Here is a 15,648-nt window from a genome sequence, read left to right on the forward strand (position 1 = left end):
CAGCATAAGTTAAGGCGAAAACACACTTACAATGTAGTCAATTTAACGGTGTAGAGTGGTCACTTACAGTGTAGTCAATTTAACGGTGTAGAGTGGTCACTTACAATGTAGTTAATTTAACGGTGTAGAGTGGTCACTTATAATGTAGTTAATTTAACGGTGTAGCGTGGTCACTTACAGTGTAGTCACTTTAACGGTGTAGAGTGGTCACTTACAGTGTAGTCAATTTAACAGTGTATAGTGGTCACTTACAGTGTAGTCACTTTAACAGTGTAGAGTGGTCACTTACAGTGTAGTCACTTTTACGGTGTAGAGTGGTCACTTACAACTTAGTCACTTTTACGGTGTAGAGTGGTCACTTACAGTGCACTCACTTTTACGGCGCAGAGTGGTCACTTACAATGTAGTCACTTTTACGGTGTAGAGTGGTCACTTTTACGGTGTAGAGTGGTAACTTACGGTGTAGTCACTTTAACAGTGAAGAGTGGTCACTTACAATGTAGTCACTTTAATGGTATAGAGTGGTCACTTGCAGTGTAGTCAATTTAACGGTGCAGAGTGGTGACCTACAGTGCAGTTACTTTAACGGTGTAGAGTGGTTGCTTACAATGTAGTCAATTTTCTACTCATGCTCATCCCTATACTGTCCAAACCCCTTATGCAAGAGTTAACCAGCATCTTCACTCTTTCATCCATCACGCTGGGAAACTCTGGAACAATCTTCCTTCATCTGTATTTCCTCCTGCCTACGACTTGAACTCTTTCAAGAGGAGGGTATCAGGACACCTCTCCTCCCGTATTTGATCTTCCTTTCGGCCACCTCTTTTGTATCTTTTTTAGGAGCAGCGAGTAGCGGGCTTTTTTTAATTATTGTTTTCTTTTTTTGTGTAGTCAATTTAACGGTGTAGAGTGGTCACTTACAATGTAGTCAATATAACGGTGTAGAGTGGTCACTTACAATGTAGTCAGTTTGACGGTGTAGAGTGGTCACTTACAGTGTAGTCACTTTAACGGTGTGAGAGGAAGTGGTGTAACAATTTAGTCAATTTAACGGTGTGGTAAATAACTTATAGTAGTGTAGTTTAACGGTATAAGTGGTCACTTTGGTGTAGTCAAATTTAACGGTATAGAGTGGTCTCAGAGTCAGTGTAGTCACTTTAACGGTGTAGAGTGGTCACTTACAATGTAGTCAATTTAACGGTGTAGAGTGGTCACTTACAATGTAGTCAATTTAACGGTGTAGAGTGGTCACTTACAATGTAGTCAATTTAACGGTGTAGAGTGGTCACTTACAATGTAGTCAATTTAACGGTGTAGAGTGGTAACTTATAGTGTAGTCACTTTAACGGTATAGAGTGGTCACTTGCAGTGTAGTCAATTTAACGGTGTAGAGTGGTCACTTACAATGTAGTCAATTTAACGGTGTAGAGTGGTCACTTACAATGTAGTCAATTTAACGGTGTAGAGTGGTCACTTACAGTGTAGTCAATTTAACGGTGTAGAGTGGTCATTTACAATGTAGTCAATTTAACGGTGTAGAGTGGTCACTTACAGTGTAGTCAATTTAACGGTGTAGAGTGGTCACTTACAATGTAGTCAATTTAACGGTGTAGAGTGGTCACTTACAGTGTAGTCACTTTTACGGTGTAGAGTGGTCACTTACAGTGTAGTCACTTTAACGCTGTAGAGTGGTCACTTACAGTGTAGTCACTTTAACGCTGTAGAGTGGTCACTTACAGTGTAGTCACTTTTACGGTGTAGAGTGGTCACTTACAGTGTAGTCACTTAACGGTGTAGAGTGGTCACTTACAGTGTCAATTTTCTACTCATGCTCATCCCTATACTGTCCAAACCCCTTATGCAAGAGTTAACCAGCATCTTCACTCTTTCATCCATCACGCTGGTAAACTCTGGAACAATCTTCCTTCATCTGTATTTCCTCCTGCCTACGACTTGAACTCTTTCAAGAGGAGCGTATCAGGACACCTCTCCTCCCGTATTTGATCTTCCTTTCGGCCACCTCTTTTGTATCTTTTTTAGGAGCAGCGAGTAGCGGGCTTTTTTTTATTATTGTTTTCTTTTTTTGTGTGCCCTTGAGCTGCCTCCTTTGTTGTAAAAAAAAAAAAAAAAACGGTGTAGAGTGGTCTCTTACAATGTAGTCAATTTAACGGTATAGAGTGGTTACTTACAATGTAGTCAATTTAACGGTGTAGAGTGGTCACTTACAATGTAGTCAATTTAACGGTGTAGAGTGGTCACTTACAATGTAGTCAATTTAACGGTGTAGAGTGGTCACTTGTAGTGTAGTCACTTTAACGGTATAGAGTGGTCATTTGCAGTGTAGTCAATTTAACGGTGTAGAGTGGCCACTTACAATGTAGTCAATGTAACGGTGTTGAGTGGTCACTTACAATGTAGTCAATTTAACGGTGTAGAGTGGTCACTTACAATGTAGTCAATTTAACGGTGTAGAGTGGTCACTTACAATGTAGTCAATTTAACGGTGTAGAGTGGCCACTTACAATGTAGTCAATGTAACGGTGTTGAGTGGTCACTTACAATGTAGTCAATTTAACGGTGTAGAGTGGTCACTTACACTGTAGTCAATTTAACGGTGTAGAGTGGTCACTTACAATGTAGTCAATTGAACGGTGTAGAGTGGTCCCTTACAATGTAGTCAATTGAACGGTGTAGAGTGGTCCCTTACAATGTAGTCAATTGAACGGTGTAGAGTGGTCCCTTACAATGTAGTCAATTGAACGGTGTAGAGTGGTCCCTTACAATGTAGTCAATTGAACGGTGTAGAGTGGTCACTTATGGTGTAGTCACTTTAACGGTGTAGAGTGGTCACTTACGGTGTAGTCAATTTAACAATGTAGAGGGGTCACTTATAGTGTAGTCACTTTTACGATGTAGAGTGGTCACTTACAGTGTAGTCCCTTTAACGGTGTAGACTGGTCACTCACAGTGTAGTCACTTGAACGGTATAGAGTGGTCACTTACAGTGTAGTCAATTTAACGGTGTAGAGTGGTCACTTATAGTGTAGTCACTTTAACGGTGTAGAGTGGTCACTTACAGTGGTCTGTTAACGGTGTAGAGTGGTCACTTACAGTGGTCTCTTAACGGTGTAGAGTGGTCACTTACAGTGTAGTCACTATAACGGTGTAGAGTGGTCACTTAGTGTAGTCTCTTTAACGGTGTAGAGTGGTCACTTAGTGTTGCCACTTTTACGGTGGAGGAGGCGGAGGCCGAGTGCTCAGTGTGCGGGCGTGGTGAGCCCGTGGACCTGGGTTTGAGTCGTACCGAAACACACTGATTTTTCAAATCATCGCCGAGTGGCGGAAGATTACCCACATTCCGCCCAGATCTTCAATTAATACTGACTTCAGCGACTTCGGTCATGAGAAGAACCGGGGGAAAGCATGGGCCAAGCAAGCGTCATATATTACGGCAACCACTATGAATGAAATTCGCCTGGGCCACAAACGGACTGGGGTCGTCGAAGAGACCCCTCAAGAAAGCCTACCTGCGCTACATGCAGCACCTATGAAAGAATATGGTCTTTTAGTGTAGAGTGGTAACTTTTACAAAGTGGCCACTGTTACAAAGTTGAGTTGTCACTTGCAGTGTAGAGTGGTCACTTTTACAATGTTGAGCTGTCACTTTTACAGCATAGTGGTCACTTTTACATCGTTGAGTTGTCATTTTTGCAATGTAGAGTGGTCTCTTTTACACTGCAGAGTGGTCACTTTTACACTGTTGAGTTGTCACTTATATACTGTATTTGTATTATAGTCACGGTTGGAGTATTGATATATCACATACAACGAAGTGGTCGCTTGTATAGTACAGAATGATTACTTTTATGGTAAAGAAGTGTCACTTTAGTGTCGAGTGGTCTTTAACATATACTTTATTGTGGTTACGTTTATAGTGTATCAATCATTAACTTCCAGCTCGTTACCTTATACAGTAGCAGCATGCTTTGATGTATCCGTAAACAAATTTCAAAATAACACTTATATCTACTTTCATTGATATGAGCCGTGCTTAACAGTCATATATATATATATATATATATATATATATATATATATATATATATATATATATATATATATATATATATATATATATATATATATATATATATATATACAAGCCTTTGAGCTGCTTCCTTTACTGTAGAAAGATACAAAAAATGTGCTTTGTATGGTTGTCATTTTTCATGATTATCATTTTTAGGCAGTGCTATTTTTTATGGAGATTTTGACCTCATGAACTTGTGGCTTCTAAACTACTCAGTACTTTGTGGAAATTAGTTTCCAACAATTCTTATCATGAACAAATGTGGAGACAATTGTATTTTTTAGCCATTTTTATAACAAAACATAATCGTCACTCGGACCTGTTAATCGGGATTGTCTATTCCATGTCTTTTGAATACTGAAGTGAAACTTTGCTTGGCCTGTCCCACCATTGAATTTGCATCCCCCTCATTCAACAGACCTGGAGACGAAAGTGTATGGGCACAGCTGGTCATCTGAAGTTTCCCCAGTGTCATCCCAAGAGGTCAACAGCTGTGTGAGTAATTATGTGCTTGATACGGCGGTTATCATGGAAGACGAGTGCTTGACCATGGTTGACGGATGGATGGCTTCAGAATCAACAGTGTACGCTAATGTAAGTGATCCTGGGAATTACTTGTGCTCACTAACAGTAAATAACTGGAAAAAAACGCTATTTCGAGTGACTAGAACTGCACGTACTCTCGATGACTATAAAAGTGCTTATTATAAATGCAACCCTAATATAAGAGCCCTTGGTAACCACGTGTACCCCCGATGGCTACATGGCTAGATATTCTTTCAAGTTTGAGAATGTTACACAATTCATGCTACACCCTCCATACAAAAATAAGAGGTCAGGACTCAGCTGCCACCTGCCCACAGTTTAGTCTAGTGGAAAGACATAACATTCCTCCTCCCTCCAGTTACTGATCATACATTAATATGAAGGGTGGTAACGATAGGGAACCTAGAGAAGTTAACCAGTTCAGAATTGAAACTATGCACACTTATAGCGCTACATTAGCAAAGGGGGACCAAACTAAAATTATGAATTGCTTATAAATGCACTGCCATCTAATAGTTCGGTGTATCTGATAATCCAACATGAGACTGGTCCGCTGGAAATCGAATTAACTGATATTTACTGTGTGTGTGTGTGTTGATAAGTAGATAGATGTAAAATATATATATATATATATATATATATATATATATATATATATATATATATATATATATATATATATATATATATATATATATATATATATATATATAGCGGTTGGACGCCTTATGGCTCTCCTCCATTCTACTCTATCTTCTGCCCGATGCTCATCGAATCCCATAAACGCCAAGTCTACCTGTATACAACCTCTCCATGTTTTCTTAGTCTACAAACTGGTCTCCTTCCTTCTACCTCTAATCTCTCCACAACTCCCAGCACTGTATCCTCCCCTGCTCTCTTTACATGTCCAAAATATCGGGGGTCCTCTACTCTACATCTGTTAGCTACATCTGCACTGGACACCCTATCTAGACACCTGATCCCCGCCATATACCTCAGCATTCTGCGATCACTTGCTCTCAATACCTCCATTTTTCTAGTTAGATCCCATATTTCTGCTCCATACAACATCACTGATCTAATACACGCTTAGTACACCCCTGCTTTACTCTTTAGACTCGCAGGGGTTCCCAATCTGGGGTACATGTACCCCCAGTGGTACATTTGCACTTTTCAGGGGGTAAATTGGGTCCGAGAAAATAACCACTACTGTAGAATACATGGTGTTGTAATCTTCATTCAAATTGCATAATGTCGTGGGTTTTTTTTACAATTTCCTCATTTTGGTAAGCAAAACTGTTATTTAAATTATATCATCAGTCTACACATAGATTTCATTATAAAATAATATAAAAATATTACAGTTTCATTTTTTTTAATCCTAAATTTTTAGGGGTACACGGGAACCTATAAAAATGCCCAAGGGTTACAGAGGAACAAAATGGTTGGGAACCCCTACTTAAGAGGGATGCTGTGATTCACGAGCAGACTAGCCACCTCCCTCCGCTTTAAGCACGCTGCCGCCACTCTCGCTCTCACTGTTCTCTCCACTCCCGCCTAACAGTCCAGATTCAGAACATCTCCCCAAATAACAGAAATGTTCTACCTCAACCAGCTTTCATCCATTCACCTCTAGTTCATCCCTCTCAGTTTATTGTCCTTGCTGTCTCCTTACGCAAGCTGGGCATGTAAAGTTCTGCACTCCTCTTACATTTCTGAGGCCTGACATCTAAGGTGGCACCACTGCCTGCAACATGTGCACAAGACATAATTTACACCTTCTCCCTTCCCACACCATCCACAAGGATATTTTCTTGATTTAATCTTTTCTCTTGCTTCTTTTCTAGTTCCCATGTACTTTGTTTTTTTTTCCATATTAATTTTCAAACCTCTCTCCTCCATTCCTTCCTTCCATTTATTAAATTTTTCTTTCACTTCTGCTGTATCTGCATTTACTACCAAGTCATCTGCATACAGCAGCTCCCATGGTGCCTCTCCTCTTGGTTTTCTTGTTGCCTCCTCCATTACTGTTATAAACAAGAGCGGGCTAAGGGCAAATCCCTGGTGAACCCTCACTCCAGTTTCGAACTCATCTGATGTTCCCACCACTGTTTTCATTCTCAATTTTGTACCTTCATATAGTCCCATCACCAATTCAGCCAATCTTTCTGGTACTCTTTGCTTTCTCAATGCCCATCTTATAATTTCCCTTGGTACTCTGTCAAATGCCTTCTCTAGATCTACAAAAAACATGATACAATCTCTTCTCCATAAACCTTTCTTGAAGCCCTCTCATATTGTATATTGTTTCACTTGTTGATCTCCCAGGGCAAAAGCCAAACTGACATTTATCAGTTCTTACTATCCTTCTCAGCCTCTTCTCCAGGACTTTTTCATATACCTTCATGCCATGCTCCAGTAACCTTATCCCCCTATAGTTACCACATTCCAAAGCATCTCCTTTCCCTTTAAAAATGGGTATAATGTCGCTTCCTTTCCAGTCTTCTGGTATCTCTCCCTTTTTTAATACATCGTTTAACACTTGTCAATTGCACCACTCCTTCCTTTCCTGCTGCTTTTATTAAATCTACTGTTAGCCCTGAAGGTCCTGCTGGTCTACCATTTTTCATTTCCTTAAGTGCTTCTTTTACTACCTCTTCCGTATTTTTCTTGTGGGCTTTCTGCTTTTCCAGTTTCATTTATCGTATATTCATTTTTCTCATTTAACAGTTCACTGAAATTTTTACTCCATCTTTCCCAAAAAAAGTTTTTCCACCATGATGTTCCCTCCTTCATCTTTTACAAACTTTGCCCCAACTACATCTGCTCTCTCTCTCTCTCTCTCTCTCTCTCTCTCTCTCTCTCTCTCTCTCTCTCTCTCTCTCTCTCTCTCCATCTGTTTTGCAACTTTAAATCTCATTTTTTTTAATATCTCCCTTGTCTCTCCCTCACCCACTCTTCTGTTGCTTTCTTCTTCGCCTTCGCTACCTCTTTTCTTGCCTTTTCTTTAAACACCTCTCTTTCTTCCTCCTCCATTGTCTTCTGCCATTTCTTGTATGCCTCCTTCTTCTTGATGGCCTGCTATACTATTCCATTCCACCACCACGTCCCTCTTTCCTTTCTTCTAATTCCTTTTGTTTCACCACACACTTCTCTCCCTGCTTTCATGATATTTTCTTTCAGTTATTCCCATCCTCCATTATTGTCTTCATTTTACCTTTTCACTCTTTGTTTAAACTCTTCTGATTTCCTTCTCCCTCAGCTTTCACACTTTTATTTTTATTTCTTCTCTTTTTTTATATTTTCTTCTCTATTTCGTGACTATGTCAGCACACAGAAGTCTATGTTGTGGTATATATTTATATATTTACGTGTTCGCCTATAGCGCCGGTAGGCTTTCTTCAGGGGCATGGTGGTCGGCCGAAGCCCGTCACGGCGCAGGCATTTTTTTAATATTTTTTATAGTGGTCTTCAGGACAGCATATGGGTGGTCTTAGACCATTCGGCGGTGACTGAAGAATCCTAGGTCTTAGCGTGCGGATTCGAACCCGTATCGTACAGAACGCATTGAATGCGGGGGGTCTGCACGCTAAGCACTCAGCCACCGCCGTTTTATTATATAATATATATATATATATATAATATATATATATATATATATATATATATATATATATATATATATATATATATATATATATATATATATATATATATATATATATATATATATATATATATATATATATATATATATATATATATATATATATATATATATATATATATATATATATATATATATATATATATATATATATATATATATATATATATATATATATATATATATATATATATATATATATATATATATATATATATATATATATATATATATATATATATATATATATATATATATATATATATATATATATATATATATATATCTATATATATATATGCCTCCGTGCTGTCATCCTGCCTGGTCAAACTCTTTCGCCTCTGCCTGTCAACATCTACCTTTCCTTCCTGCTGGAAGTATGCCTTCATACAGCCTGTGCCTAAGAAGGGTGACCGTTCCAATCCCTCAAACTACCGTCCTATAGCTTTACTTTCTTGTCTATCTAAAGCTTTTGATTCAATCATTAACCGGAAGATTCAAAAGCACCTTTCCACTTCTGACCTTCTATCTGATCGCCAGTATGGGTTCCGCAAGGGCCGTTCTACTGGTGATCTCCTAGCCTTCTTAACTGACTCGTGGTCATCCTCTCTTAGCCGTTTCGGTGAAACTTTTGCTATTGCGTTGGACATATCAAAAGCTTTTGATAGGGTCTGGCACAAATCTTTGCTTTCCAAACTACCCTCCTACGGTTTCTATCCTTCTCTCTGTACCTTTATCTCCAGTTTCCTTTCTGACCGTTATTTGTGCTGTGGTAGACGGTCACTGTTCTTCCCCTAAACCTATTAACAGTGGTGTCCCACAGGGTTCTGTCCTATCTTTAATCCTTGATAGGTGGTCTTCTGGACAGTATGTGGGTAGTTTTAAGCCACTCGGCGGCGGCTGAAGAATCCCAGCTTGGTGGCACCGGACGGGGATTGAACTCGCGTCTTCCTGAACGCGGCGCCGTCACTCTGTCGACTCAGCCACCGCCTCCCCTATGCTGCCCAGAAGACCACCTATCAACCCGGACTCTAGATTCTAGGATTAAAGATGAGCTCCGAGAGGGCAGCATGAGCCAATGCAAGAGGGCGCCACTATAAAGACTCGCCTGCGCCAGAACTATATATATATATATATATATATATATATATATATATATATATATATATATATATATTTATAGATATATATATATATATATATATATATATATATATATATATATATATATATATATATATATATATATATATATATATATATATATATATATATATATATATATATATATATATATATATATATATATATATATATATATATATATATATATATATATATATATATATATATATATATATATATATATATATATATGGGGGGAAGCGGTGGCTGAATGGATAGCGTGACGGCGCAGCGTTCAGGACGTCGCGGGTTCGCGCCCCGCCCGGTGACACCAAGCTGGGATTTTTCAGCCGCTGCCGGGTGATGTAAGACTACCAACATGCTGTCCAGAAGACCACCTATCACCCCGGACTCTAGATTCTAGGATTAAAGATGAGCTCCGTGAGGGCGCCGATCACTTTTTTGCTGTTCCGATCCCCGATCATCCGATCAGTTTGAGCAACTGATCTGATTCCGATCATCCGATCAATTTTTAAGTACTGCTGTTCCGAGCACTATTCCGATCATCCGATCATTAAAACTTATAATAATTACTATTATTTTTTAAAATAATAATTACAAGAAACACCTATTTTAGGCGTTCTTTAAGTAATAATTTCAAATAAGTAATAACTTAATTATTTGCTTATAAATATCTTTATTTTTCCTCTTTCTTTTGGTATACAGGACATGGTAAATAAAAAATGTTATCTTAACTTCTTATTTTAGGCATTTATTTAAGTCTACTCTTTTTATTCAATTTCTGAAAGTATGACAAAGGAATTATGTTCGCTATTTTAACTTTTGTTTGAAGTTGATTTAGATTTTTGACAAACATTTTTAAAATTTTTAATATTTTATCATCGATATCTAGGAAATATTTTTTACTATTCTATAATAAAAGAGCGATAGTGATCATTAATCTTCTATCCTTCCTGATTAAATAGCTTTCTGAATAAAAGGTATTGGTCCATAAATAAATTAGTTACAAGAAGAACATAAGCAATAAGGTTTTGATTTTAAGTAAGCCGGTGTTGTGTCATCTGCCATCCACGTATCTTAAGACATCCCATCCTGATCTGCGCATGCGCTAAACCCGATGTTTACAAACAGTGTTGATATCGTAGTTTGTCCAGGCAAGATGGTGGCAAGACAGCATGGCAGCTTTTATGTGAAAATGGCCAAATTCAAGAATGACATGGACCCCATAATTCAGATACCCTGCCATTAAATGGAGAGAATCCAAGAAACATGACCATCAATCAGAAGAGTGTAGGTTATCTCATTTATCACATATACCGACATACAAGGGGTGTAAATTATCTCATTTATCACATTTACCGACATACAAGGGGTGTAAGTTATCTCATTTATCACATTTACCGACATGCAAGGGGTGTAGGTTATCTCATTTATCACATTTACCGACATACAAGGGGTGTTGGTTATCTCATTTATCACATATACTGACATACAAGGGATGTAAGTTATCTCATTAATTTTATCACATATACCGACATACAAGGGGTATAGGTTATCTCATTTATCACATTTACTGACATACAAGGTTTCAGGTTACCTCATTTATCACATTTACCGACATACAAGGGGTTTAGGTTAACTCATTTTTCACATAAACTGACATACAAGGGTAGGCGGTGGCTGAGTGATTAGCGTGCGGGGCCAGCACTCAGCACGCCATGGACAACGTCGATTCAAATCCCACGCTACCACCTGGGATTTTTTAGTCACCGCCGAGTGGCTTAAGCCTACCCACAGGCTGTTCAGAAGACCACCTATCATCCCGGAATCTAGAAGAAACCGCACAAGCGAATCGAAAATAAGTTCCAGGGGGCGGCATGAGCCAAACATAACTAACGCCACTATAAAAATTGCCTGCGGCATGACGGGCCGACCACCAGGCCCCTGAAGAAAGCCTACCGGCGCTATAGGGTGAGATGTAAACAAAAAAAGTTACCTCATTTATCACATTTACCGACATACAAGGGGTGTAGGGTACCTCATTTATCACATTGAGCGACATACAAGGGGTGTAGGGTACCTCATTTAGCACATTTACCGACATTCAATGGGTGTAGGGTACCTCATTAATCACATTTACCGACATAGAAGGGGTGTAGGGTACCTCGTTTATCACATTTACCGACATACAAGGGGTGTAGGGTACCTCATTAATCACATTGAGCGACATACAAGGGGTGTAGGGTACCTCATTTATCACATTGAGCGACATACAAGGGGTGTAGGGTACCTCATTTAGCACATTTACCGACATTCAATGGGTGTAGGGTACCTCATTAATCACATTTACCGACATAGAAGGGGTGTAGGGTACCTCATTTAGCACATTTACCGACATACAAGGGGTGTAGGGTACCTCATTAATCACATTTACCGACATAGAAGGGGTGTAGGGTACCTCGTTTATCACATTTACCGACATTCAATGGGTGTAGGGTAAATCATTAATCATATTTACCGAGATACAAGGGGTGCAGGTTATCTCATTTATCACATTTACCGACTTATAAGGGGTGTAGGTTATCTCATTTATCACATTTACCGACATATAAGGGGTGTAGGTTACCTCATTGATCACATTTGCAGACATACAAGGGGTTCAGGTTATCTCATTTATCACATTTACCGACGTACAAGGGGTGTGGGGTACCTCATTTATCACATTTACCGACATACAAGGGGTGTAGGGTACCTCGTTTATCACATTTACCAACATTCAATGGGTGTAGGGTATCTCATTAATCACATTTACCGAGATACAAGCGGTGCAGGTTATCTCATTTATCACATTTACTGACATATAAGGGGTGTAGGTTACCTCATTGATCACATTTACCGACATACAAGGGGTTCAGGTAATCTCATTTATCACATTTACCGACGTTCAAGGGGTGTAGGTTATCTCATTTATCACATTTACGGACATACAAGGGGAGCAGATTATTTCATTTATCACATTTACCGACATACCTCATTTACCGACATACAAAGAGTGCAGGAAGAGATTTTCATATTTCAAGCAATTTTCAAATTCAAAACATACGTCAACATTTACTTTTAAAAAGAAAAAAAAAACTCAGGTGGGACATATCGCGATAGGCAGTCGACATAGACACGGTACCGTGTCGCAATTCATCCACCCTTTGTTTGTAAACAAATCCCGCGCATGCGCAGATTGGATGGGATGTATTAGGATACGTGGCGAGGGAAGGCAAACCCCTCCCCCCGGTTAAGAAGGTGGGGGTGTCGAGGCGGGGCGAAGCCCCCCCTTTTAGCTTAGGTCTTGTTGGTTTCCCGAAAAGGAACTGCCGCTGCTGCCATTAGAGGGTGGTAACACTGCAGCAGAAAATACATAACTGACAACTGGCCCTGGGGCAGGCCACTCGGTTACTGGAGTGGACGGAAGCCTCTACTGCAGCCCACACCACATTGTCATGGCGTCGTGTAACAAGTCCCGCCAAGCAAATAAAGCGACTTAGCGCGTCTCGTTCACGATACCTTACCATGATTAAATAAATTAACGATCAATAATTATCGCTTAATTTTATAAATAAAGACGCTTATTGAAGTAACTATTTAGCAACGTGTATAAAAATAATTGTAAGAAGTCCGCAGTCACTTGTTGCCATGACAACGTTGACCACTTTCTTTTCTGTGATCGGTGATCGGAAGTTAGTTTGTGAAGTTCCGATCTCCACAGTCCGATTACATTTTACAAAGATGATCCAGTCTTTGCATTCCGATCGCCAATTGCTGTTCCGATCAGATCGGAAGATCGGACGATCGGACTGATGATCGGAAGTGCCCAGCTCTGATATATATATATATATATATATATATATATATATATATATGTATATATATATATATATATATATATATATATATATATATATATATATATATATATATATATATATATATATATATATATATATGTATATATATATATATATATATATATATATATATATATATATATATATATATATATATATATATATATATATATATATATATATATATATATATATATATATATATATATTAATGTCCGTTTTTTTTCTTTTGATGCAAGACGATGCGAGAGAAATGTGTGAATGGAGGGGTGCCCGCATGCCCCATGGAGGGAGAGTGGACCTGCACGCCGCCCATGTATCTGTGTGGCGCCTCCTGCCGGGAGTCATCGCTTTCCACATGTTCAGGTAAAAAATGTGTACTACACTACAAAAACTCTCTGATTGTGATAAATACATCTTCCTTGGTTGCATGTAACGTCACATAATGAATTTGTTTAAATAAATTTTCAGGAGGCACAAACACAACTCTGAAAGGGTGGACCGACTACACTGCCGTCACTGTGGCCACTATTGACATGCCCTTTGGATACTCGGACATGGCCGTCCCCTTAACACCTTTAAAGCCACAGTCCTTCTTCAGTGTTGGCTGCATCACTGGACCACTTACTTTCAGCCCATCAGCTAAGGTTATAAACATTACTTTCGTTTACAACTAGGTTTGAATTTATATTTGGATGTTGAACCCTGGTGCCTTCCTCTGCATCTTTCTCCACTCCTCTTGGCCCGTTACTACTTTCAACACTAACGATTGCAATAGTAGTATTCAACACCCCGTTTCAATCCGGTAGCAGCGATGGGCCAAATTTGTGGCTTTACCGTGTACCAGCGACGGGCCAAATTTTTGCCATGATATAAACCCCCCCACAAAAAACAGATGATGCATAAACTGATCACAAATGCGGTAATGTATATTATGAAATGGTTTGCGTGAGTGATGATTCTTTCTCCTTTTTCTTGCTTAGAGGGACCTTTAAGAAACATGATCCCCGCAGCTACCGGGTTAAAACTTGCCCAGCTTTGAAATATTAACCAATGAAAAGTATTGAATGAGCTCTGATCATTTAAACAATTATCGGTCCAGATGCAATACATATAAATCTCGAACTACTTAATTAAATAAAGAAAAAGTGAGAGACTCAGCCTTCTCCCATCCTTAACGTGCCCTTGTGGAATGGCAACGTCAGTACCAGTACGATTGTAAGGTGTGAGCTTACTGGGCTTGAGGTATGAGTATTTCGTATTGCCTTTTTTATATTTATGGCATTTTAGACTTTTTTTTAAAACCCAATTAGATTCAGTAAATACTGTGGTTCTACAAAATTTTAGGCTAAGACCCGAATATCCTGAAAGTCTAACAATGGTACTAGCCCTTGCTGATGTGAAGAGAGCTGACGTTACATCATTTTTTTTATGGAGTATGCTAGAAACATATAGGACTTTTAATTTTGTCATTAGAAATTTAATTGAGAAGATAGTTAGATACACAATTAAGTTACCTAGAAAGTTTGATACTAAATAATGACCCTCTAAAACAAGAGATCCTACTCGTAAAACCTACACCTGCTGTTCTTTTATAATGGCGTTCTGCTGGGCCGGTTTGAGTAATGATACCTAGCGTATGGAGGTAGCTCCATATGTCTCCGGCTAACTGCAGTCATTTCTGATTGAGGTTACCCCGTTTTGTTTTTACAGTAAGGAAATAGCTCAGAGGCAAAAAATGAAAACAGTAATGAAAAAAATTCCGCAGATCACTGCTCCTATAAAAAAAAAAAAGGGTTAGAACAAGTGGCCAAGAAAGGTCAGTTTCACTCTCCTCTTGAAAGAGTTCAAGTCGTAGGCTGGAGGAAATACAGGTGAAGGAAGATTGTTCCAGACTTTACCAGCGTGATAAATGAAAGAATGAATATGCTGGTTAACTTTTGCATAAGGGATTTGGACAGTATATTGATGAGCAGTCAGCATGAAAATATCGACAGAAGATAAAGAGACAACATGGCGGCGGAATTTAAGAGGTAGGAGACTGTCATTAAGAGGAGAGGAGTTCATGAGACGAAGAGCCTTAGACTATACACTGTCCAAGAGAGCTGTGTGTGTGGAGCCCCCCCACACGTGAGATGCATACACGATACGAGGGCGGACAAGGGCCCGTATATGGAGAGCAACTGTGCGGGGGAGAAGAACTGGCGGATATGTTACAGAACGCCCAACCTCAAGGAAGCTGATTTAGTGAGAGAGGAAATATGAAGTTTCCAGTTAAGTTAAGGATAGACCGAGGATGT

The 15,648-nt window shown here is 39.0% G+C and overlaps 1 protein-coding gene across 1 annotated transcript in view; it reads left to right on the top strand.

Moving 5' to 3' along the window:
• Nucleotides 1-15,648, top strand: part of LOC126997792 (uncharacterized) — a 60,642-nt gene that overhangs the window by 37,650 nt on the left and 7,344 nt on the right. Inside the window, exons 5-7 of the mRNA XM_050859008.1 lie at nt 4,509-4,684; nt 13,588-13,714; nt 13,820-13,995. Of these exons, the coding sequence (XP_050714965.1) occupies nt 4,509-4,684; nt 13,588-13,714; nt 13,820-13,995 (479 nt within the window). The remainder of the gene's footprint in view (nt 1-4,508; nt 4,685-13,587; nt 13,715-13,819; nt 13,996-15,648) is intronic.

This window comes from Eriocheir sinensis, chromosome 13 (assembly GCF_024679095.1).
Source record: "Eriocheir sinensis breed Jianghai 21 chromosome 13, ASM2467909v1, whole genome shotgun sequence".
Lineage (NCBI taxonomy): Eukaryota > Metazoa > Arthropoda > Malacostraca > Decapoda > Varunidae > Eriocheir > Eriocheir sinensis.